Source organism: Talpa occidentalis, unplaced genomic scaffold, assembly GCF_014898055.3.
Source record: "Talpa occidentalis isolate TD23 unplaced genomic scaffold, MPIMG_talOcc4v2.1 talOcc4.7, whole genome shotgun sequence".
In the NCBI taxonomy this organism is placed as follows: Eukaryota; Metazoa; Chordata; class Mammalia; order Eulipotyphla; family Talpidae; genus Talpa; species Talpa occidentalis.
In genome coordinates, this window is record NW_023605083.1 from 108747664 (window position 1) to 108774381 (window position 26718).

General features: G+C 39.4%; 1 protein-coding gene across 2 annotated transcripts in view; it reads right to left on the bottom strand.

Moving 5' to 3' along the window:
* The window catches only part of CLTC (clathrin heavy chain), a 64102-nt gene extending 44435 nt beyond the window's left edge, over nt 1-19667 (bottom strand). For both annotated transcript variants that reach the window (XM_037491876.2, XM_054689008.1), the window contains exon 1: nt 19359-19667. In XM_037491876.2, the coding sequence (XP_037347773.1) occupies nt 19359-19400 (42 nt within the window). In that variant the 5' untranslated portion in view covers nt 19401-19667. The remainder of the gene's footprint in view (nt 1-19358) is intronic.
* Between the last annotated feature and the right edge of the window lie 7051 nt (nt 19668-26718).

The window sequence follows — 26718 nt, forward strand, 5'->3', positions numbered from 1 at the left end:
TCCATTAACTGGAAAAAATATTCTGGTGGCTCATTAGAACGATATATGTAAAAGCAACGTGTGATCTGATCTACTCTGTAAAATAAGAATTCTGTTTCTAAGTCATAGTCAAACATTTACCTAAAAGAATTTTGAGTTTCAATTGTCACAGCTTAAGTCCTATAGCGTTTAAAAAATGAGGTAAATTTTAAAAAAAAAATTATGGAGGAAAATAATGTTAGTCGAATAGGAAAACTAAAGTAAACAAGGATGCAAAATGTCAAATTATAAGGCAATACACCTGAAACCTATATAATGCTAAAAACCAGCTACTTCAATGAAAATTTTAAGGATGCAAACCACAAACACAACTAACTGAACACACATGAGTGTATTTTCCTTTTCACTGTCCTCTTTAGAGGACAGTGAAAGGCAACTTTAAGACACTTAAAAGATAGTACTAAGAGGAAAAAGGAAAGTCTAGAAATGTGTTCCTAAATTTCTAGATAAATCCAGTAAGAAAACCGTATTGTCAACAGCATTTTCCTTCAGCCCCAGATCTGTTTTACAGAAAAAGCGATGATCTGGTTACAAGAGTGTGGTTTCTCAAATTCCTTGTAACCTATGTAAACCTTGTATTCTTTTCTTATTAAACACATTCTACCAAGAAAAAAACGTACTATACATATTTCATTTGTATTAACAATGTACTAGTATTATTCCAAATACTGCATGTCAAACAGATATACATTCTTCATCTAAAAAACAAAATTAGGGCCTCCCTGGAGGCGCAGGGTTTAGTCTCAGCATTATCAAGCTATTGCCAGCCACTGTGGCATGAGTTGGATCCCAGGTCAGGGAGGCCAGGGAGCTAACCCACATGGCACAGCAGGCCTCTCCTGTCTCACCCGCTGCTCCTCTAAACAGTTTACCTCTAAACAGTTTACTTCTGTAGACCCACCTATTCTGCTTCGCACTCTATCTCTGGTGAATCCTCTCACCCCCAGCACCTCTGGCCTACACCCCAGATCTTGTATGTATAAATAAAAATAAATCTTAAAAAAAAATAAACAAGAGGCAAGTAGCAAACTTATCAATCCTACAAGATTAAATATTAAAAAAAAAGCACTTAAGTGATGCCCATGTACACAACTAAGCAGGAGACTACTTCCTAAGAAGTTTTTCCCAGTTCTAAGGGTGACAACTTCAAGCAAGCAATTTTTATCAATTAACAGAAAGTTACATTTGCATCCACCCATTGGAATAAGGTAAGATTTTTTTTTTCCTTTCTGATGATACACTTCAGTGAGAATGCCAGAGTATCCACCTACTATTCCCACAACACATTCAATAGGAAAGCACACCGAAACAGAGAACTAGGACAAGTCACCATCATTAATTACAATTCTAGTTTAGATGTATTTTTTTTGAAGATTTATTGATTGATTGATTGATTGATTGACTGATTTATACATACAAGCACTGGGTACAGTCAGAAGCGCGGGAGGGTGAGAGAATTCACCAGAGCCAGAGCGGGGAGCAGAGCAGGCAGAGGGACTGAAGCACACTGCTGAGGGGAGCAGCGGGGGGCAGGAGAGGTCCAGGCGCCATGTGGGACCCTCCTCTGGTGGCCAGGGAGCAGCCAGGGATCGAGCCGGCGCTGCAGAGGCAACCCAGCGCTCAATGGCTGCGCCACCGGGGAGGCCCTAGATGTATTCTTAAAACAGGATCATATGAAAAGGTTGTCATACTCGATAAATGACTATTAATATTTATATAGATTAAAAATATTGTTGCATTTTAAAGGTTTTAAACAGGTATTCTTTTCTTTTTTTAAAAAAGATTTATTTATTCATGCATACAAGAATTGGGGTACAGGCTAGATGCACAGGAGGGTGAGAGGATTCACCAGAGACAGAGCGGGGAGCAGAACAGGCGGATGGACTGATACACACTGCTGAGGGGAGCAGCGGGTTAGACAGAAGAGGTCTGCCACGCCATATGGGATTTTCGCCAGTGCAGACATCTTCACCGCGCTGCGCTCAACTGCCTGCGCCACCAGGGGAGGCCCTAAACAGATTTTATGTTCAAAACAGCCCATACTAGCCATAAAATATTCTTAGTCAATTATAAAGCAATGGTATATGAGTTACCTCCCACAGAAACTGAATTATTGACTGTAGAACAAACCACTAATAAATTCAGAGAACATAAACATCTCAGAACTTGCAACTGTTTTTAGAGACTATACAATAATATCCAAATTTCAAAGAAATTCTTTGTTCTGTCAATTGACAAAATATGACCATTATTAAAGCAGAAGATAGCCTACTTTGAGATATGTTTGGAAGCTTCTATAATAAAGGGTACCTTTTTCTTTTTACTTCAAAGAACTTTTTTAAAGTAACAAGAATAGGCAGTCAAACTTAGGTAGGAGAAAAGGGGTTACTTTTGTTTATTAATAGTTATTATGCACATTTAGCAAAGTATTCAAACTTTACAAGAGCTGACTATGAAGTCACCAGGTCCATGTTTCCAGCAATACCTCTCTATACCCCACAGCAATTAGAGATCGTTTTCCATTTCACATAACTATGCCTATGAAAGTATGTATTTCCATCTTGCCTTTATAGGAAAAACATTAATGGAACTTGCACAGAAGCATATATTATCAACTGCTCCCTTTTTAATAAAAGGCCACGCAAGCATTGTAATTTTAGTTTCCAGGTTAGATTTGGGACTTTGGTCTGTCTGCAGTAGCTACATTCCAGGACTTGACACTTTAGCTTAAATTCCAAAAGCTAAGTGAAAAAGTTTACTGTAATCAGGCAACCCAAAACTCTTAGTACCCTCGAGTTACGTGTCACAAATGATTAAAGAATGTTTCCTTTTGCTTCTCCCTAGCCCCTGACATCTAATTTGGACTAATATGCCTGGAGAGAAAAGTAAGACACTACATTCTAAGTTTTTGAGAAATGGTATTTCAGATTCCCCATAATCTAGAGAACACTGTAGGTTCTTCATTCAAGTATACAATTATTATATAAATATTAACCTCGAGTATATCTGTATATACTTGACTATAAGTTTATAGATATTAATTATAAGTAAATATAGATACATACACACACACACACACACACACACACACACACACTTGATTATAATTGTGCCATGCACAATTAGTTGTTTTTGTGGATTCCTCCTCAGAGCCCAAATAGCTGGGCTTATTTCCAGTAATCTGTGTATCTGCTTCCTCATTTGAAACATCTGAGATAATAGTACCTAACCCAGAGTTGTGAGGATTTACTGTGAAGTACTTACAACAATGCCTAACACATAGTAAATATTAGTAACTACAACACATCTGTAATTAGGCCAACTCAAGGATAGCTTTTTTTTTATCAGTATCTTACTATCTGCTTAATTCAGCTGTCCTGAAAGTTGGCTAAAATGCTGGGTGTAAATTTCTTTTGAGTACTGATAACAAATTAGTAGTCTCTGGGTGCTTAACTTACTTAGACACTAATGAAACCCTTTTTTTAATACATGAAAGGAAAATATGCTTAAAAACTTCCAATTCTGCTCTTTAATTTGCCTAAATAAAGTTAGAGACCAGAATTTTCAAAACCATGTACATGAACCATGTTCATCTTAAGTAACACTAATATAAGTAACAATATAAATAAAAAAGGGAAAATCTTTCTTTACATAAAAAAGCTAACTTAAAAAGGTGAAGGCTGATGGAATTTCTTTAGTTACTACTTATTTTTTTAAAGATTTAATTAATTAATTAATTAATTAATTTATACAGGCACTGGGTACAGTCAGAAGCACGGGAGGGTGCAAGAATTCACCAGAGCCAGAGCGGGGAGCAGAGCAGGCAGAAGGACCGAAGTACACTGCTGAGGGGAGCAGCGGGGGGCAGGAGAGGTCTGCGCACCATGTGGGACCCTCCTCTGGTGGCCGGGGAACAGCCGGCTATCGAACCAGTGCTCCAGAGGCTGCGGGCAGCTTCACAACCCAGCGCTCAACCGCTGTGCCACCAGGGAGGCCCTTTAGTCACTACTTGGTAACCACTACAATTAACTCAGACAAGAATTACTACTGGGAACTGAAATTAATGAATGAAATTTAGAGGAATAACATATTTATATTGTATACTCTAAAAGTATTTTAACCACAAGATACTTATTACAAAGGAAAAAAGATTCATAGTAAAGAAATCTGTCAGACAACCTTCATCAAGTGATCAAAGTTTATATAACTAGCGATGGGTCAAATTGACAGCATGTGCTTCCCAATGAGATGCACTACGAAGAACAAATCACTTTTGTGGTAATCCTGCCCAAATACATATTAAAGTAAGCAGTGGTAAAGAGGTATCATATTATTATCATGTCTGCAAATTATTACTAACAGTTTGGTACAAAATAGTGACAAGATAAATCAGACATATTAAAAAATGTTAACAGCTGATGAATCTGGGTAAAAAGGTATATATGGGAATTCTCCGCACTGTTCTCACAAAAATTCTAAAAATGTTGTTTTAAACAAATTTAAAAGATGTAACTAAAAGCAACATGCAGACCTAGCTTGGATCCTGATTTAAACAAATCAAGTAACATTTGTAACAATTAGAGACACATGACTGTAAGCCTGGTTTTTAGACACTGAGGGACTATTATATATTAGGAAGCTATTAATATCATGATTACAAGAGAATTCTCTTATTTTCTAAAGATCATTGTTCAAGTATTTAGAGGTGAAATGTCATGGTAGTGTGAATTGTCATGATAGTCTGAATTTCTTAAAAATGCTTAAGCAAAACCAAAAAAAAAAAATATAACAAAATAGTACTAAAAATCTAGATGGTGGATATATAACTCTCCCCAGCCTCATGAAAAGCATGCAAGTTTTTGCTTTTAAGATAAGAAAGGAATTTATCTCTACATTTCTGTAGATTACAGAATTTGAAAAGTAATTTGTAAGCATTACTTTAATTATTAATTTACCTATAGGCAAGAAGGCTACAACATCAAAAGGTAAATATGGAAATCAAACCAACAGAGACATAATTACAAGATTTTATACTCTGTGTGCCTCCCTGGTGACACAAGGGGTTAAGTCTCAGCACTATCAAGCTATTGCCAGCTACTGTAGCACGTGTTTGATCCTGTACCAAGGAGCAACCCACATGGCTCAACAGACTTCTCCTGTCTCACTGCTGCTCCCCTCAGCAGTGTATTTCAGTAGATCTGCCCGTTCTGCTCCCCACTCTGTCTCTGGTGAATCCTCTCACTTCTCCCCCACACACCTCTGGCCTACTATCCAGCTCTTGTATGCATAAATAAATAAATCTTTAAAAAAAAAAAAAGACTAGAATATTCATCCTATGTCAAGGAATCAGGAAACCCAAGGATGGTGACTCAGTAACATATTAGTGATCAACACTACTTATGGGAATAAGTGGAACATGCCTATACTGAATCCAATTTATTAAAAAGGGCAGAAAATGCTAGAATAAAGCCAACAAGACCATACTATTTTCCAAAAGCCTAACTCCATGACTAGTAAAGATGAGTAAAACCTTTAGGAATTAAATGCGTTTGTGCCTAAAAATATCACAATTATAAAGAGCAATAGGGGCCTTCCCGGTGGTGTAGCAGTTGAGCGCTGGGTTGCGAAGCTGCCGGCGGCCTCTGCGGCGCCTGTTCGATCCCCAGCTGCTCCCTGGCCACTGGAGAAGGGTCCCACATGGCGTGCAGACCTCTCCTGTCGCCCGCTGCTCCCCTCAGCAGTGTACTTCAGTCCTTCTGCCTGCTCTGCTCCCCGCTCTGGCTCTGGTGAATTCTCTCACCCACCCGCACTTCTGACTGTACCCAGTGCATGTATAAACAAAACAAACAAACAAATAAATAAATAAAATATGCCTCTATAAAAAAAAAATAAAGAGCAATAGGTTTGTTTTGAGCCTATTAATTTCAACTAGCAGTTCACATTTGATCATCTAGGAATACTCACTAGAATCAAAGTCCTTTATAAGCACACCCAGAGTTTCCTTTCTAATGAACAACTAGTAAATTCAGAACTCATTTATCAGCTGTATCAGCAGAAATTTAAATACATTAAAACTTGTGTTTATGACAGCATTACAAAGTACTTATGTTTCACAATTAGTGCCTGACTTTACACTTTCCAGATCCTTCCTTGTTTCATTGGAATAGCTAGAATGTAAAGGAAGTATAATACAAGCTATTGCATTTAGATGAGGCTATTTTGTAAGTGTTCTAGGTATAATACTATTTTGAAATATTTACTTTTTCTGGAAATGAAACTTGTATATTGATAAAGATTTAATAGCCTGTTACCACTGCAGAGTTTAGAAATCAACAATATTAGAGAGATAGTTGGATGTCATTATGACACTTCACCAAGTATGAGCCTGAAGATTTGGTTACCTTCCTACCCCAAGTATTTCACTCAGTTAATTTTCTATTAAAGTTCCAAACACCCTCTACCTTCACTAGTATCAATCACTGTAAAAAATAATGCTTACTGAAGTCATTTCATTGAGTCCTTCCAGGAAATTAGCAGAATGTCAAAAACTGGCAGTTGCTGTCTTCTACAGGAAATGAAGAAAAATGCTGAGAATGCAACATTCCTTTAGTTTGTCCATCAACAGGATACCAGCCATTGTTTTCTGTATACTCTGCACATTTCAAGCATCAAATAAAAATGCCTTTAACCCTTGCTGCCCCACACTTAACACAGATATTTGTTTCTTCTCCATGTTAAGTCTTAGAGGCAATCGCTGTCTCTTAAAATTTTTTTAACTCTGGTCACTCACTCCAAATGATAACACATTCAGCAAGAAACCACAATTAGAGGCAGGAACGATAAGACTATTAGCTTTGATAAGCTACTAGGAAACTCAAAGAGAATTTTCCCTAATGGTAGCTAACTGCTGACTGGAAAAAAATTAAAACTCTACATCTGACTCATTCTTAAATAACAACCTAATTAGATGAAATATTACACATCAACTTTGACAACCTGCATAAGAATACAGTTTTTTTAAAGATTTATTTTTATGTATTTATGCATACAAGACCTGGGGTGTAGGCCAGAGGTGTGGGGTGGGTGAGAGGACTCACCAGAGACAGAGTGAGGAGCTGAACAGGCAGATCTACTGAAATACACTGCTGAGGGGAGCAGCAGGCCAGACAGGAGCTGTCTGCTGCACCATATGTGGGTTAGCTCCCTGGCTGGGCGGGGGCGATAGCTTGATAGTGCTGAGACTTTAACCCCTGAGCTACCACAGAAGCCCCAGAATACAGAGAAGTTTTTACATTCCAAATCTTGCAGATAGGTATGGCTCTCCAAGGTTATGTTCTTTCCAGTATAAATGTCATTCATTTGACAAAAAAAAAAAAAAAAAAACAAAAAACGCTACCAAAGCTATGACTGAGATTATAGGTGTGTTAGAGGGGAATGACAGAACTTATTCAGACATACCTTTCAGAGAACCAAAAAACAGATTTTCTTTGTAAGTAAGATTATAATAAGTACTTTTGTGCTGACTTAAAATACCTGGTCGGTGTTCTTACTATTTAAAGCTATAGTATGTCTGGCACAAATTTCTAATGACTTCAGAAAATATGTTTTTAAGTGGGAGCCTAGTAATTCAACTCAACTCCATCACTTTTGTACATATTCATATGTTTGTCTCCTACATGACAGACCTGTTAGGAAATTGTGTATTATATTGCATCACTCATTTTTCTAGGTGGGTCAATCATTTGTAGTATGATCAGCACCCACATGCTACAAGTTACGAGATCATAACTATTTTCCAGCTGACTCTGGTACATTTCCTTATAAATCAAAATGTCACAAGTTTCAGTTCAGTTGAGTGAATGAAATTACTAACACCCAGCAGTGTATTTCAGTAAATCTGCCTGTTCTGCTCCCCATTCTCTATGGTGAATCTTCTCACCCCCACCCCCGCACCTCTGGCCTGCACCCCAGCTCTTGCATGCATAAATAAATTTTTCCAAAAAAATAAAGGAGGGCAGGGCTACAAAGCTTAAGAGAGAACACACAGAACTAAAAATACCATATATGCCTAAAATAGGGTACTCATTTTCCTAATTCAACAAAAATGTTTTCCCCATTCACTAAATAATGTTTTTTATATGTGTTGGAGAGAATACTGAAAGAGGGAATGTAAAACTGCTACATGTGAAATGGTGTAGTTGCTGTGGAAAACAGGCAATTTCTCAAAAAGTTAAAATTCTCCCTATGATATACCAATTCCACTCCCAGCAGGTATCTAAAAAACTTAAAACTGGTATTCAAACAAAAACACAGACATGAAATGTTCATAGTAGTACTATTCACAACAGCCCAAAAATGGAAACAACCCAAATTCCATCAACTGATAAAAGGGAAGATAAAATGTGGCACTATCCGGGCCTCCCCAGTGGCGCAGCGGTTGAGCGCTGGGTTGCGAAGCTGCCCGCGGCCTCTGCGGCGCCGGTTCGATCCCCGGCTGCTCCCCGGCCACCAGAGGAGGGTCCCACATGGCGCGCAGACCTCTCCTGCCGCCCGCTGCTCCCTTCGGTCCTTCTGCCTGCTCTGCTCCCCGCTCTGGCTCTGGTGGGTTCTCTCACCCTCCCGCGCTTCTGACTGTGCCCAGTGCATGTATAAACAAAACAAACAAACAAACCAGCAAACAAATAAATAAAGCATGCCTCTATTAAAAAAAAAAAAAAAAAATGTGGCACTATCCATTTAATAGAGTATTATTCAGCGACAAAGGAATGAAATACCAATATATATCATGTAAGTGAATCTCAAATATTATGCTTAGTGAAAGAAGTTAGACTCAAAAACTCCTATCCTCAATGACTCTACTTCTGTGAAACATCCAGAATAGGTAAATCTATAGGGACAAAAAAAAAAGCACATTAGTGGTTGCCCGGGGAAGTGGGAAGTATGGAATCTCCCTTTGAGGTGATGAAAATGTTTTGGAAGGGACACGGGTGATGATTGCACAGCATTGTGAACACACTAAATACCACTAAATTGTCACTTTGAGAGGTTTGTTTTAAGGTACATGAATTCTTTTTTTTTTTTTAAAGATTTATTTATTTATACAAGAACCGGGGTACAGGTCAGAAGCGTAAGAGGGTGAGAGAATTCACCAGAGACAGAGCGGGGAGCAGAACAGGCAGATGGACCAAAGACACTTCTGAGGGGAGCAGCGGGCAACGTAGGAGAGGTCTGCCACACCATGTGGGTTTCTCCCTGGCCGGCTGAGAAACGAACCAGCACTGCAGAGGGGGCAGACAGCTTTGCAGCACAGCGCTCAACCCACTGCGCCACCAGGAAGGCCTTAAGTTACATGAATTCTATCTCAATTTTAAAAAGGCCTTTTGGGCCTATTAAAATATGAACTTTTAGGGATTAGATATGCTTAATATGTAATTCAAGTAGTCATTTGACTTAACTTATGGAGACATTTAAAATTATGACATTGTGCCCCCCTGGTGGCACAAGGGGTTAAGCACAGCACTGTGAGCAATCTGCAGCCTCTGCAGCACAAGTTCCATCCCCAGTCAGCCATGGAGCAACGCACATGGCAAAATAGATCTCTCCTGTCTTGCCCACTGCTCCCCTCAGCAGTGTGTTTCAGTCAGTCTGCCTGTTCTGCTCCCCACTCTGTCTCTGGTGAATCATCACCCCTGCACCTCTGGCCTGTACCCCAACTCTTGTGTGCGGAATAAATAAATCTTTAAAAAAATAATAAGGCCTCCCTGGTGGCACAAGGGGTTAAGCACCGCACTATGAAGCAATCAACAGCCTCTGCAGCTCGAGTTAGATCCCCAGCCAGCCAGGGGGAAACCCACAAGGCGAAGCAGACCTCTCCTGTCTCGCCTGCTGCTCCCCTCAGCAGTGTATTTCAGTCAGTCGGCCTGTGCCCCACTCTGTCTCTGGGGAATCCTCTCACTCCCCTGCATCTCTGGCCTGTACCCCAGTTCTTGTATGCCTAAATAATCTTTAAATAATGTCATAATTTTATGACATTAGTAACTCAGAAATGTTTTTCCATTCATCATATTTTAGATGCCATTTTAAACTCTTCATATGTGTATCATATGCATATCTTCATATCAGTATCTTTATTAGCACTGGAAAGTCATCTCCAGTCAATCACAGTACTCTTAAAAAATCCATTATGATACAATCGTTCTTTTAATTATATGCCTCAAATTTCCATTTGCACAAGAATAAGAGTTGATGTTGCTAATGTGTTAAATTTGCCTCTTACCAATTCTGGTGATTTCAATTCCATGGTAGCCTTTACTAAACAGAGTTTTAGTATTCAAAATAGAAGTACATTAGGTACTTGAAAAAGTTTCATTACATTTTAACATTGATGAGAAAAAATAATTCCAATCAATTTTTTAAAAAATGAAGTTATTAGGGGAGGTGGTTTCATTATATATCATTTTGCTTAAAGTCATAGTTTCCAAGACCTATTACTGATGTTAAAAAGACCTATTACTGATGTTATTACTGACCTTATTCCAAGACCTATTACTGATGTTATTACTGACTTACTGCAACTGCAAGAAGACACAATAATATTTAAAGAGGGTAAGTCTTTTAATGTATGGAAACTCTCTGTGGGATATTTTATAATTAAAAAAACCACCTTGGATTTACGTAGCTCAATAGAGACACATACAGAAATATTCAGAAGTAGATACATTTTGTAAACCATTTTCTCCTTATAGGTTTTTTTTTTCCCACATTCATCTTCAAATAATGAAATCTACCCAAAGTCAGATGTTTGCCAAGCTTAGCGTATATGGACAGTCTTTGGCTTAAAAAAAAAAAAAGATTTATTTATTTATGCATACAAGAACTGGGATACGGGCCCGTGGGGGGCGGGGAGATGAGAGGATTCACCAGAGACAGAGTGGGGAACAGAACAGGCAGATCGACAGAAATACAATGCTGAGGGGGGCAGTGGGTGAGTCAGGAGAGGTCTGCTGGGCCATGTGGGTTGGCCCCTGGCCAGGGATCGAACTTATCTGCAGTGGCTGCGGATAGCTTCATAGGTTGCGTCTTAACCCCTTGCACCACCAGGGAGGCCCGTCTTTGGCTTTTACGCTATGCTTCTAGGTGGTGTTTTAATGACTCTGTTCAACCCAATTCCCATTTTTCATCGACTATGATTTCCATTTTTAACAGATGAGGGTCATCACAAATTGCATATCCCCAGGACACTGGATATACATCACCGGGAGCATTAATTCTCTTCCCCACAACAGAAATGTACTGGATGTAGCAAATGATAAAGAGCAAAGAGTGTGGTGTAATTCCAATATCTTGGCTTCACTAACTGGGCAGGTGGCAGTTTTTTCCTAATATATAGTATGGACTATATGTTAAGCTCAACTGGATAAAGGGAGACTCCCCTCCAGCAGAGGCAAAGAACTAATATTTGAATGCCTACATATGCTAAATATTATGATATAAATGCAAATACACACTGAGAGGTCGAATTTTACAATTGCTAGAAAGAATAATTTACTATATGAAGAAGTTGAGATAAACTAAAAACCTGAAATCAAACAGAGGTCAATTAAATCTGACATTTTCAACAACACTCAGCAGTTCCTTCAGAAATAAGCTTAACAACTGCTTTACTTCAGAATTTTAAAAGTCCTTATTGGGCCTCCGTGGTGGTACAAAGTTAAGAGTCTCAGCCTATCAAGCTATATCTAGCCAGCCACTGCAGCTTGAGTTCAATCCCCAGCTAGGGAGCTAACCTACAAATGGTGCAGCAGACCTCTCCTATCTGGCCTGCTGCTTCCCTCAGCAGTGTATTTCAGGACATCCTCCCGTTCTGCTCCCCACTCTGTCTCTGGTGAATCCTCTCACCCACCCTGCACCTCTGGCCTACATCCCAGTTCTTGTATGCATAAATAAAAATCTTTTAATAAAGTCCTTATTTATCAATAAAATAATTCAATGATTCAGAATAGGAAGCAATTTTACTGGTAGTTCTGCCTTTAAAGCTCAGCCCTACAAAGTTTTAATCTTCTATGGCTATGCTATTCAAACTGAGGAAGCATGTTCTACTGCCAGTTCCTAGACTTAAAGCACAACTGCAGTTCTTGAGTTCTATTCAAGTTTTAAATTAGCAAAACAAAACAAACAAACCCATGGATATAAAAAAGAAAGCAGAAGTTTATTGCTTTCACAAGTGGTTCAGACTGGCACACATCCTTGTCACTAAGGAAACAAAAGTTTGAGAAGTTCAAACTTAGAAAAAGGGGCCTCCCTGGTGGTGCAGTGGGTGGAGCACAGCGTTGTGAAGCTGTCTGCAGCCTCTGCAGTGCGGGATCGATTCCTGGCCAGCCAGGGAGATTCCCACATGGCGCAGCAGACCTCTCCTGTGCCCACTGCTCCCCTCAGCAGTGCCTTCGGTCCATCTACCTGTTCTGCTCCCCGCTCTGTCTCTGGTGAATTCTCTCACCCTCCCACGCCTCTGACCTGTACCCCAGTTCTTATATAAAAATAAATAAATCTTAAAAAAAAAAAAAAACTTAGAAAAGGAATATAAATTATCCTGGTAACAAATTATCCTGGTCCCAATTATTCTGCACAATTTTCCCAAGTGGAACTTGGATAAACGTTTTTTAAAAGTATATTACCTAAATAATTGTTTAAGTTATAGGAAATCTTATGTTGGTTCATTGGCACCTCGTATTTCATAACATAAAAGCTACTGCACTTAAAAAAAAGTGAGAATGTGTGCAAAGAACAGAGTATATACAAACTATGGTATACTTTGCAGTTCAAATTATACAGATTGTTCACCAAATGAAGCAATATACAAAGTATTAAAATTTCAAAACCCACTTGCTGTGAGACTCTACAACTTAACTACTATGAACTTCAGTTTTCCAATCCGTACATAAGGCTAACCCCACTACCTGAAATGATTCTATTGCTAATTAATAAAATTGAGAACATAAAATATTCATCACAATTCTTGGTAAACAACAGCTGCTCATGTAGCTATAACTGTCAATTTGTTATGGTCTTGAACACTTCATGTCAATTAAGATTTAATGAAGCTGGGTCCTCCCCTGGTGGCGCAGCGGTTGAGCACTGGCTTGCGAAGCTGCCTGCAGCCTCTGCAGCGCCGGTTCGTTCCCCGGCCACTGGACGAGGGTCCCACATGGCGCGCAGACCTCTCCTGCCGCCCGCTGCTCCCCTCAGCAGTGTGCTTCGGTCCTTCTGCCTGTTCTGCTCCCTGCTCTGGCTCTGGTGAATTCTCTCACCCCCCGCACTTCTGACTGTACCCAGTGCTTGTATAAATAAATAAATAAATCTTTAAAAAAAAAAAAAGATTTAATGAAGTTATACCCCCAAATCAGGACAAAATATCTTAAACTGTCCTTCATAACACAAAAGAGACACAAAAATCCAAGTTTGACAGATGGTTTTTGCATAATACATTCAGATCCAAGCTTCCATCCGTTCCTTCGAGTTAAGAGCACTAGCCACAGACATTTGGCCAAAAGGTGGAAAAAAACACACCTAAAGCTATAATCTGCTATGGTTTACAAGAAAAGTTTACTTTACGAACTAGCTTTAGCACAGTATATATTTAAGTGAATTTAGAGAAATAGCCTCTTTCTAACATAAAGGACTAAATAAAATATCAGTCATGAACTTATTTCCCTTGATCATTTTAATAACACCATCTTACAGAAAGACATCTACAAAGGCCTGACTGACATTCCATGTGGGCAATTTATCAGTAAGAAATACCTCTGACTGAGAAAATTCATTTACAATGTGCCAATGGGGCCTCCCTGGTGGCACAAGGGGTTAAGACGCAACCTATGAAGATATCTGCAGCCATTGCAGCACTGAGTTCCATCCCTGCCCAGGGACCTACCCACATGGCGAAACAGACCTCTCCTGCCCACGGCTCCCCTCAGCAGTGTATTTCAGTCAATCCGCCTGTTCCGTTCCTCATTCTGTCTCTGGTGAATCCTCTCACCCCCCCATACCTCGGGCCTGTACCCCAGTTTTTGCATGCATAAATAATCTTTAAAAAATAAAAAATATAAATAAAATGTGCCAATGGCACACAATGAATGTTTAAGGGATATAATCAAAGATTAGTAAATATTTCTTTGGGACAGTTTCAGAGCAGGATCAATTTTGTATTAAATGAGTCTGTGTAGGGCCTCCCAGATAGCCTAGAGGTTAAGTCTCAGTGCTATCACCCTAAGGGTCAAAGTTCCATCCCCCACCAGAGAGCTGACCCACATTGTGCAGCAGACCTCTCCTGTCTCACCCACTGATCCCCTTAGCAGTGTATTTCAATAAATTTGCCTGTCCTGCTCCCCCCCACTGTCTCTGGTGAATCCTGTCAACCTCTCACCCCCGCCCCACACCTCTGGCCTACACCCCAGTTCTTCTATGCAAAAATAAATAAATAAAAATATTTTTTAATGAATGTGTATATTAAATCAGGTAATTAAATAACACTCATGGTTGCAATTATCTGCGGATTATCTTTCCCAAGTAATCAATGCAAGCATGAATGCAAACTGCAGGTCTGTTTAGCACTTTGTCCCTAGTTCCTAATATGTACTAACTACTAGATCATAGCTGAGTAGCAAATATTTATAAACCATAAAAATCTACATATGCAAATAAAACACTGTGTCATTGTTGATATCTGAACAAAATGTACTAGACAGGGGCTTCCCTAGTGGTGCAAGGAGTTAAGTCTCAGCACTATTAAGATATGCATGAGCTCAATCCCTGGCCAGCAAGCTAACCCACATGGTGCAGCAGACCTCCCTGTCTCACCTGCTGCTCCCCTATTTCAATAGATCTGCCTAGTTTTCTCCCCACTCTGTCTCTGGTGAGTCCTCTCACCCCTTTACCCTGCATCTCTGGCCTACATCCCAGTTCTTGTATGCATAAATAAATAAGTCTAAAAAAATTAATAAAAAAATGTACTAGACAGTAATTACATAACCAACAATTTTACTACATTTTTATACCAAGTACTTTCACATTAATGATCTCAGGTTCACAAAGACAGTTATCTTAACTGCATTGTCCAATACAGGGGCAATGTCATATACCGAGCACTTGAAATGTGGTTATTATGACTGAATTTATTTTAAAATTTAAACTAATTAAAATTAAATGGCAAGTGATAATTCAATTATGGAAAACCTGCATACATTAGATATAATGTGGGTCTGCAAATCTGCTTTTCTAATTACTTATTTCATAAACACTAAACACAGATAAATATTTCCAATAAAAAAATTTGAACTGAAATATACTCTAAGTATACCCAAGCATGATTTTGAAAATTTAGTACTCAAAAGGGAATACAGTATCTCACTTGTAAATTTCAAAATTGATTATATATTGAAATTATAACATTTTGGGTACACTGAATTAAAACTAATTTCACTTTTTTTTTTTTTTAAGTTTTAATAGGACAACAAGGAAACGTAATCTCACATACAGGGTTTACATTGGAAAGCACTCATCTTAAGATTTCCCAAGTCCCTTGATCCGTCTACTGTAACACATCAATAATTATATTTTAAACCAGTAGAAAAGCTGCCACTCTGGGCAAAGTCCAATAGAAGAAAATGCACACCCAGATACTGTATAACTTCTCTTAAAGCCAATCATGCTTTTCTTTTAAAGATTTGTATCAGAAGACCTGGTTTAAATACCATTCTGACACTATTCTTGTGGAAACTACTTTGAGTCTCACTTTTTTCCATTGTTTAGGAAGGCTCTCAGTGAATTATGTGAAAAGTGGGAGAACCCAGCCTCATTCATAGGGAATAATAGGCTCTCACAAGATGTCTGCTTTTCATCCCAGTCACTGGTCAATGTTCGTCATCACCAATTCCCCAAACAGACAGTATTCAACTAATTTATTTTTCACATAAAGTTTTGATTTTAGTTAGTAAAATATTGTAAATATATAAATATGAATGGTCAGACAAATCTACACTCTTACAAAGCCCACCATTATGGCCTGTAATTGTGCTGTCCAATACCATAGTCAACAGCTTCATGTGGTTATTTAAATTATAAAGAAATAAAAGTGAAAACTTGAGTTCCTCTAATGGACAGTAACTCAAAAAAGTGAAAACCACATCAATATTAGTGACAGAAAAAAAATCTTGTTAAATATAACTCAAATAATCTTAGTTATAAGGTTACCAAAATCATGTATTTCACTGCACACTACAATGAAAATAATTATGGCTCTACACATACACAGTCATGTCATTCCAAATCTTAAATTATTTCCTCAATGGCATGAAAACACATTCACTTAGAATTAGGCAAACCCCTTTATGCTGAGTAAATTCACCATTAGGAAAATCCTGAAAAACATGACACATTTTAAGCTTGTAAACTACTCCCAGGGTAGACTGCAGCATAATTCCAGGCAGTAGGCCTCTTTCTAGCCTCAGAGTCAAACAGACAGCATATCCTAGTAATAATTAGCATTGCTTTGTCCTTCAAAACCAAAACAACTATATCAAAACCACTACCACAGAACTCATAATACATTCCTACATACATTCCTACATTTTTGCATCAAAGGAGAAAGAAGAAGATGGGGAGACTTTAATTGCACACCCAATGAACCTGGGAATACAGTGGGATGTGTCAACTATCAATAAAAATAATTAATATGCCAAGAATTGAGAATTGCAGACATTTTGTATGCAGCCTAGGATTTTTTTCAGAACCTGCAACTTCAGCAATGTCTTAAAGATAACACTCATCTAGTGAGTGTTATCACCCTAACCATCCTACAAAATTAAAAAATACTTCACAATTTAAAATATATTCATTTGGTGTAGTTCCAAGCCTGATGACAGACCCTTCAGTTACATGGTATTAAAAAAAATAGCTATATGGTACCGCCAAAAATTCATTTACAGTTTACCTTTTAAAGTTTTCATAAGCATACTCTACAATTAAGTTCCTCAATTCTTGTTCCCAGTTTTTACTCTAAGTGTTTCCAAAAGTTTTCCACTACTTAGCAAACTGGCAGAGGCTCTGTGGTCAAAAACCCAAGATACCAATTAAATGACCCTTATTAATTTTTAAAACAAAAAGTGATAAAAATGAGAAGTCAGGGGATTATCCTGGAAGTTTGGTGACTGAGGCTGTCAGCCCAATTACCCTTTATCAACTGAAATATACAAACACAATATACCAAGTTTAAGTTTAGAGAAGGCATAATACTTAAAAAAAGACCTAGCTCACATACTTGCTTTATATTCAAATTTTCAGACTATTCGAGAAGAAATGGCTTCACTCACACTATGTGCAAAAACTTCAAGCCACTTAGAAATCAGACCTATATTAAATCTGTCTTCCAGCAAGGTTGGACATGAGTCTTTGGTATTATTTAACAATTGTCTCCTCTTTAACAGAAATGAAAAGCAATTAACTCAAGCCAACATTAACCAAGAAGTAAGTTACACCGGCAGACTATACCTGTCATGTAAACAGCAACTACAACTGCCTCTCCTGTGTATGATTTTACAAATACCTGTCTGTAGAAAGATATTGCAGATGCACTTTAGTGTAAGAATGAGCCTATGTTTTCCCCTCACACCCATGAACATTATTTTCCTAATACTTCACATTCATTTACACTTCACTTTAATAGAAGAAACCACAGCAATTAAAACTTGGATTATGCAGATAACTCTGTCCATTCTATCAGTTAACTTTTTTTAAACTTTTGTAAAATAGCATTTTTACTGAGAAGGTATAATCCATCATTTCAGAGGAGTTCACCTGAAAACCATGAATGACAAAAAAAGTGCATTAACTCATTTTTAGTAAAGATTTATTATTCATTACATTTCAAGACTTAAAGAATTTCTTGCTGATGCAAGTAAAAGTGATAGTATCTGTACAAAATAAGAAATGTTATGACAGCATAAAAATTAAACTTTTTCATTAACAAGAGTCCTTTATATATACCAATGTGAGAAAGTAAATAAAATAGCTTTCAATGGAAAAGGATCCAATAGGTCACTAACTGTGACATGTCAAAGCACTGCATCTCTATTACTATGAAATTAGCCTTTCAGGAGGTTGATCTGAGGCAGGTCTCTTTAAAGCGATATTTGGGAAAGAAGAAAAAAAAAAAAAAAACATGAACAAATTATGTCAACCGAAATAAAACCTGGATTGGTGAACTAAGAAAATCAGAAGCTCAGACAAGGCTTAGCTCAGCCAAGCCCTCCATTTAGCACCTGCCTGGGCCAGTGTTGGGCAGGTTGCCAGATAAGACAGTATGTTGCCTACAGGATCATGCACCATAGAGAAGAACTCCAGAATCTACTAAAAGGAAGTCATTTATAGACCGAATAACCTCGCATATTTTAGAGCAGGTGTGCTCTATCCCCAGGGCTCTGTTCAATTCCATGCAATCCTAAGGGAGGTAATCACGTCAAGCCCACAACTACCTGCTGGACTCCAGCAGACCCCAAGATAATCTCTGGATAACTCTTATTATCTTCTAGAATCAGAGGGGATGAGAGCCATACCATTCCAGGAGAAATCAAGAAAGAAAGGGGGGGGGTTAATAAGGCGACTTCTAGGGACCTTGACCCCACGCACTGAGACCGACACCGCCCTGAGAAATACGCTCCCCCATTCTATCCTCCTGTTCCTTCAGTGACCTTCTGTTCCTACTGCTTCGGGGAAAGCAAAAGACAAGTCACCGCCGTTCCCCCACCCCCAAGGGAAGGTGCCTTTCTCAGCTGAGAGCCGCAGAGGGAAGAAGAATAAAGGTTGCTTCTCCTCAACCCACCCGACCCGCCCCGTAACTCCTGGGTACAGACACATTGGGGGTATGGGAAGAGGAGAGGTGACAGCCCCGTACTAGCCTAGGGGGTGAGAAACCTTGCTTCAGAGGAAACGTGGGAGAATTTCCCCCCTCCGCCCCCCAATGAATGAGCTGATTAAAACAGGGAAGGGGTGGGGGAGTTAGCGTGCGCGATTCTGGCTATCCAGGAAGCGAAGAGAGGCCTTCAAACCCAGGCCTGGCCTCGCTGCCCGCTGCCCCCCAGCTCTCGTCCTTTCCATCCAAGCCCCACATCATTTAACCCTTCAGCTTCCCAAGACAGCGGTCCCACCCGCCAACTACTCCAAGCACCGACCCCAGCCCCCAACTCTCTCTGCTTGGGCCCAGAACTCTAGCTTTTCCCTTCAAACCACCCTCGCCACAGCCCTCACCAGCCGGGGCCCAGCCGCACCTGGAGATGCTCCTGAAAGCGAATTGGCAGAATCTGGGCCATGGCGCTGTCGGGGAGTATGGGCTCCTCCTGTCACTTGGGCTGCGGGGCAGTGGCTGCCCGGGCTCTCCAAAGGAGAGGAGAAGGGGAGGGGGGGAGGCTGGGCTCAGCAGGATAATCTCGGGGGACGCAGGAAACTGGCAGGCAGACGAAAGAGCTTGGGTCGGGGGCGGAGGCTCCAGGGGCCGGGAGAGCCGCAATGGCGGAACCGGGCGCAACGCAGACTCCGGAAACGGCTGAACCCTGCGGAGGGATCCCGGCGACAGAACTCCGCCCAAGTCACCTCACGCCCTCCGCCTTATGTACCCCTCCACGGAGCGCCGCGGCGCTGCGGTGCGCAGGAATTCGAAGCGCAGTGCGCTGTGGGACTCGCTTACTGCTGCGACCCGGGGGCAAATAGAGGAATCGAAGGACTACTTTTTTAGACTCATCACTTTCTCCGGCCTCCGGCTTTTCTCTCCCCCACCCCCCCCTTTTTTTTTGCATTTTGCCACATCATGCGACTAGGGCGACCGACGTCATTTCCGTGGGCGCCTAGGTCCCACCCACATACTTCCGGGTGCACGTGATACTGGCTGGGAAGGGCCGGCTGGTTGCTGCCAGAATGCCGAGCGCGTTCTGAGGACTACGGCGTCTCCTGGGAATGAGCTGGCTTTTGGGCCGCCGTGAGGAATGGCGGTGCTCCTCCGTCTCACTGTGGCTGCTGCCTGTTTAAACTGAGTCTCTTACAAAGAGGATGAGGCGTGGGCAAATGGGCCCAACCTCCCGCCCTCTCCGTGACTCAGGGAATCGGCCTCCCTGCAGAGCGCTCGCCTGGCGGCAGGCTGCAGCACTCCGCCCCCGCCTCGTTTCAGCAGTGGGTGGTTTCCTACACGCCAGCGAGGAGGGAATGAAAAGGGGTTTAAAATCCTCTCTGCCCTTATGCACGCCCTTCTAAGGGCTAGAGAACCTCACGCTTGGATTCTAATTAGAATCAGCCTTCTCGTAGGGTTTTACCTGACTAATAATGTCAAAGGACCGTGATGGCCAATTGTGAGGTATCTCAAGCTGGCTTTGTGATCTCTTAACGTTTCTGCGGACATTTTGGCGGACATGTGTATTTGGCCTGTGTTGCTAATTTGTCTGACACCAGACATGCTAAGCATGCTAAAGAATTGTACCAAGAGGATTTTTAAGACATAATTTGAATCTCAAAACTATAAAGGTGGCTGATGGAACTATGAGGTTCCTTCCTTGGTGTGGTTAACGTATTTCAGTAGGACCACCCCAATATTGACTGTTAAGTTAGCAGGTTTTGGGAATATAAGCGCTTCAAAGCTGGAGGGCCTTGGCTGTAACAGCATTAAGGTGTCTACGGTATTATCTATTAATGATCTTCCCGTTATTTTCTTGACAAAGTATATGCTGTAGTGCTTAATACGAATACAATAAAGGATAAAAGAATTTAGTTCTGTGCCTTTTACCTTTATAAGGTGATTGTTTTTCTAGAAAGATCTTCAGGGAAAAGTCAAGTACATAGACTTTCTGCCCTTTTCAGTTAAACAAAACCCTACGTATACAGTGATTTTGTATTAAGCAGTTTTGCTTACAAGTTTGCTTAATCATTTTAATTAATTTTAATGTTTTTCCCAAAATAAATCTCACTGAGGATGAGAGAAGAATCTTTGGCAAGTAGGAACAGACAGAGACTGTTCAAAGAAAAGTCTCCGCATCATGTCATAGTGAATATAGGTTGGCAAAATTTCCTTTTGTTTTGGAAAGCCCAAAGCTTGCAGGTGTTGTGTATGCTGCAGTATTTAAAATGACCTAATACCAGTTTAAAAGTATCTGCTTTCCTTAATTGTTGGGAGTAAACAAATTTTAAAATAGAACTCTAAAGGAGTTATTAATCAAGTTACATTTTCAGTCTCATAATCTGGAATAGAAGAGCTATCTCAATAGCCACTAAAACTTAACTTATTAATAACTCTTGAATTTTTATACAGACCTATAATTTTAACTACATTCAGAATCTGAAAGCAATTGATTTTGTACTTGGATATTTGGTAGGAATATCTAACAAAAAGTCCACTGAGGTTCTGATGTTGAAGTGATTGCTGTGTCATCACACATAGAAATCTAATGTTAATGCATTGTTTTCAGAAATCATTTAGGAGAAGAAAAATAGATTACAATAGAATACCTCCTCTTCAACACTATCCTTCAAATCAATAAATCCAAAATTTTTCAAAAGAAAAAAATCCCGAAATATTTAAAAACAAAACCAAAAAAAAAAAACCCTGTGCCTTTAAAGATCAATCTTGACTGAGGTAATAAGTTTTTTATGGCAGTATGCTGTCAATCCTTGATTTAGAAACCCCAAAAGCTGAGTCCCTATTAAGTTTCCTGGGCAGTAACTGACTTTGTTTTTAGGCACTACCCTTAAAATTAGAAAAGAGGATAGATAACCTAATAAACTAGAAAACAAATGCTGGAATTATCTGTGTCCTTTAATAAGAGTACTGATATAAATGTATCATCATTCTGGCTGTTAGTTTCAGAAAATGTTTTAGTAAGGTAGACATGTTAATGTATTCAAATTATTTCAATTTGAAGTTATTTTTATCAAAATGTTCAATAGTAGGTCCTTGCTCTGAGTCACAGCAAGAACCATTAGCAAAAACTGCATTACTTCCCTGCTATTTTCGGGAGTGCCAGTTTACTGAAACTTACACGAAACCTTTATTGTGCCCCAAATTATATATATTGATGTTGGGTGGGAGGGATGGATATATGTGTATTGCTCCAATGAGAAAGACACCTCAAAAAAGAACCACTCCATTGTAGGATTTTTCTGTAGTTGTTCATCTTCAGGCAGCCCCCAAATTATGGCCCCTACCTTTTGACCAATTAGAAACACCTTGAGCTGTGTTACAAAAGCCACAAAGTAATGGCATTTCTCAAATATTGAGTTTAATTTTGAAGAACTTTAAAACCGAATCCTGGGGCCTCCCTGGTGGCACAAGGAGTTAAGTCACAGCACTATGAAGCTATCCGCAGCTACTGCATCACAAGTTCGATCCCCCGCCAGGAAGCTGACCTACATGTTGTACCAGACCTCTCCTGCCCCCACTCCTGCTCCCCTCAGCAGTGTATTTCAGTCAGTCTGTCTGTTGTGCTCTCCACTCTGTCTCTGGTGAATCCTCTCACCCCCCACCCCCACCCCTGCACCTCTGGCCTACACCCAGTTACTGTATGTATAAATAAATAAATCTTAAAAAAAAAAATAAAACCTAATCCACTGTACCAAATAATTAAAATTCTAATGAAACAAATGATATACTTTAACATCTCAGGGTCACTGATATCCCAGGATTAGATAAAAAGCAGCATATAAAACACCAGTAAGTAGTTCAGATATTATTCAATATACCATGCTCACTTTATTTTAGTGCCCTGTACAGGGAACTGATTGTAGGCAAGGCTTAAACAAAAATGTTTACAAAGCCAAAAAAAAATTTTTTTTTCATGGCCTTTTTAGCACATGTGCTGCTGAAGGTATGACACACAAACCTGTTCCTTCAACAATCTTAAAATTCTGCTATACTCCAGGGTCAGTTCTACCAGTAGCAATGCACAAATGCAGCCTTCTTATGGCGGCAAACTTGTCCTCAGAACAGGACTAAGTTTTAGTTAACTCAGTTAACAACAAAGTTTCAGTGACATATAATCAGTTTACTTCTCAACACTTTTCAGCACAATGAAAACTTAAAAAATTGACATGGGGAAAATGATTCTGAACCTTTGACTCAGGTTCATGAAATTTTTGTATAGTACTCCTGCAAATGTAGCCCAGTCTGAATATGTACCAAATTTAAGACACACTAGAAATATTTTTTTTCAACGATTTATTTATTTATGCATACAAGAACGGGTGTACAGGCCAGAGGTGCGGGGGGGGTGAGAGGATTCACCAGAGACAGAAGGGAACAGAACAGGCAGATTGACTGAAATACACTGCTGAGGGGAGCAGCAAGTGAGAGAGGAGAGGTCTGCTGCACCATGTGGATTGCTCCCTGGCTGGGGATTGAACTCATGCTGCAGCGGCTGCAATTAGCTTCATAGGTTGTGTCTTAACACCTTACACCACCAGGGAGGCCCTGGAAATATTTTTCAAAAAAATTATAACTGTTGTGACTGGTAAGAGTGGATTATATAAAACAAGCCAAAAGCCTGGTTCCTTTTCCTGGTTGCCTATATTCTAAATAATTGAGTTTAGTATACAAGCACACAACTATTCATTCCACTCTTAGTCACAAAAAATACAGCACTCCTATTCACTTAAGTCATATTGATTTTTTTTTTTTTTTTGAGCCTGCCCTGATAGCAACAAGAGACTGAAGATCTCATCAGATCTACTTGAGCACTCAAAATAGAAAGCTTTCCACAGGCTGAAAATAAAAGCTAACCTAATAAAGACAGCCCCTTACTTTCTGTATATTTGCATCGCTACTTAGCTAAATCCTCAGATAAAATGAGATAAGACTGTACTCATTACTGAAGAGGGTTTAGAAATTCCATTTATTAAAGGCAACTAAATGGAATAGCAGACTGGCACACAATGGCAGTCTCTAAGTGCTACATACTGTAAAAGGAAAATCCCAATCTAAAATGACTTTTTAAAAAAGATTTATTTATTTATGCATACCAGAGCTGGGGTACAGACCAGAGGTATGGGGGAAAGAGGATTCACCAGAGACAGAGTGGGGAACAGAACAGGCAGACTGATTGAAATACGCTGCTGAGGGAAGCAGCGAGCAGGCAAGACAGGAGAGGTCTGCTGCGCCATGTGGCCCTGTGGTCTCCCTGGCTCCCCGTGGATAGAACTCATGCAGTGGCTGCAGATAGGTCACAGTGCTGTGCTTAAACCCTGGTGCCACCAGGGGGGCCCTAAAGTGAATTTCATCTATCTGCAAGAAATTCCTTTACTTTTTTTTATTTATTTATTCATACAAGCACTGGGTACAGTCAGAAGCGAGGGAGAGTGAGAGAATTCACCAGAGCCAGAGCGGAGAGCAGAACAGGCAGAGTGACAAAGTACACTGCTGAGGGGAGCAGCGGGCAGCAGGAGAGGTCTGCGAGCCTCTGGGACCCTCGCCCGGTTGCCGCGGATCGAACTGGCGCTGCTGAGGCTGCGCGCAGCTTCGCAGCCCAGCGCTCAACCACCGCGCCACCAGGGGAGGCCCAAGAAATTCCTTTACTTTTAATCCAAGTTGCAGACTGAAAATTGCAAAACCTTTCTCAAGGTGATACCAATTACCTTCCATTGTTTAACAGATTCCTTTCCCAAACCATACATACTCTTTATAGTCATAGTCATTCGTAAAATCTCAGCTTAAAATCTATTTACTCTGTAAATTATACCATTTACTGAATATACCATCTAATTAAAAACCTCAGCTAACTTTTATTATTAGTTATACCTGGAGTTAGTACGGTCATTTATAAATATCTACTATTCACAGAGTACCAAACTGAGTTGCTAGACTACATTCCCGGTTTAACTCATCTTTTTTCCTGTGTTTTAGCTAAGTTTGAAGTAGTACTAGGCTAAGAAATATGTCGGTTTAATTTGGACAAGCATTCTTTTCTTTGAAAGAAAAATAATGTCATAGAAGGTTTATATTACTCATGTTTTAAGGTTAAAGAAACGCTAACAAGAGTTAAGGATTATTTTGAGAATCTTTGGGAAAGTAAGAGATTACAATTTGATTCTTCACATTATGCCCAATCCATTGGCTCTGCTTGAAGAAAAGGAAAAACAGAAAAATCTCAATATATTTCATGAAATTAAGATACTTGCTTCCAAATGAAATCACAGAAAAGAATGAACACATGAAAAGTAATTTTGCTGGATTCAAGTGTAAGTGGTTAAAAAAATGAAATCAGAGTATTTGCTTACATGTAAAAATTGTATGAAATTTCATTGTCCTTAAATAAAGTTCTACTGACATATAGCCATATCCATTTATTTATGTACTGTCTATGCCTGTTTTTATACCAAAACAGAGTAGCTGCAACAGAGACCTTATATCCTGAAAACCTAAAATATTTACTATCTGGCCTTATCAAATTAAAATTAGATTTCCTGTAGTCAATTTGAATATAAGGAAAAAATGCTGACTAAATATGTTAATGAGATACTCTTTTGGTCTATAATTTGAAAAATATTTTTGAGTGAACCTAAGGCCGCAGTAAGACAGGCTACTTTACTACACTTCTGATAGGAATATAAACTGGTTCATCTGTTCCACAAAGCAATTTGGAAGTAGGCATCAGATGTCTCAAAAATCATTTTCACTGCTATAAAAAATTCAACCAGAACATATCACAATTTATTCAACCATTTCCCCATCTTCAACTTTGCTAGATATTGCCAAAATATTATCTAATTAAGAGCAACTTTTTCTATGACAACAGTTTCCAGGCATGTTGTTTGCCAATTTAATGGATAAGAATGGCACCTCTGTTATTTTCAACTGTTATTTTCCCCCTAATTACTAATAAGTTCAGTATCTCCTTATTTATTGGCCATTCATGTTTCCTTTGCCCATTTTCCTATGGTAAAATTTGTCTGATTTTTGTGTGTGGTTTCATCTAGTAATTTGAAAGTAAATGCTCATTCTTTCACGAACTCCATAACCACCACTGTTTCTCCAAGAATCCTTTTAGCTTCTTAACTTGATTCAATATTTGTTTTACAGCTCTCAATGGAAATCAATTCTTACTGAATCAATTTCACAATTACCTCAAAACCATGATGACATCATCCCCCTGTCAATAATCCATACATAGTACAAAATATTATAAAGCAGTTTGGCATTCAATGCCTTTTATGCATAATCTGTCCTCAACCAACATTTTCAGTCTATTACTCTCCTATAGGTACTCTAGGCACCAACTCAACTCTTTACCACCCCTTCCAAATACTCCTGGGTTTTCTAATCCTCTGATTTGAATTATGGTATTCCTAGCACCCAACAGTTTATTGGAAATTCTTCTCCAAGGAAAACTTCCTTAAGGTATAATGTCAACAAATAAATTAGGAAAGAGTTAGGAAAAAGTCACCATTTTGCAGCCATAAGAATTAAATTGATTCAGGGATAATTCAGCAGCTGAAAAACCCAGAGGGTGGTAATTTATGAAGAACAGGCTATTTCACATTACCTCAAAGTATCCCTCCCCCTAAATTAATTAGCTTTTTAAAGATTTATTTATTTATGCATACAGAGGTGCAGGGAGGTGAGAGGATTCACCAGAGACAGAGTGGGGAGCAGAACAG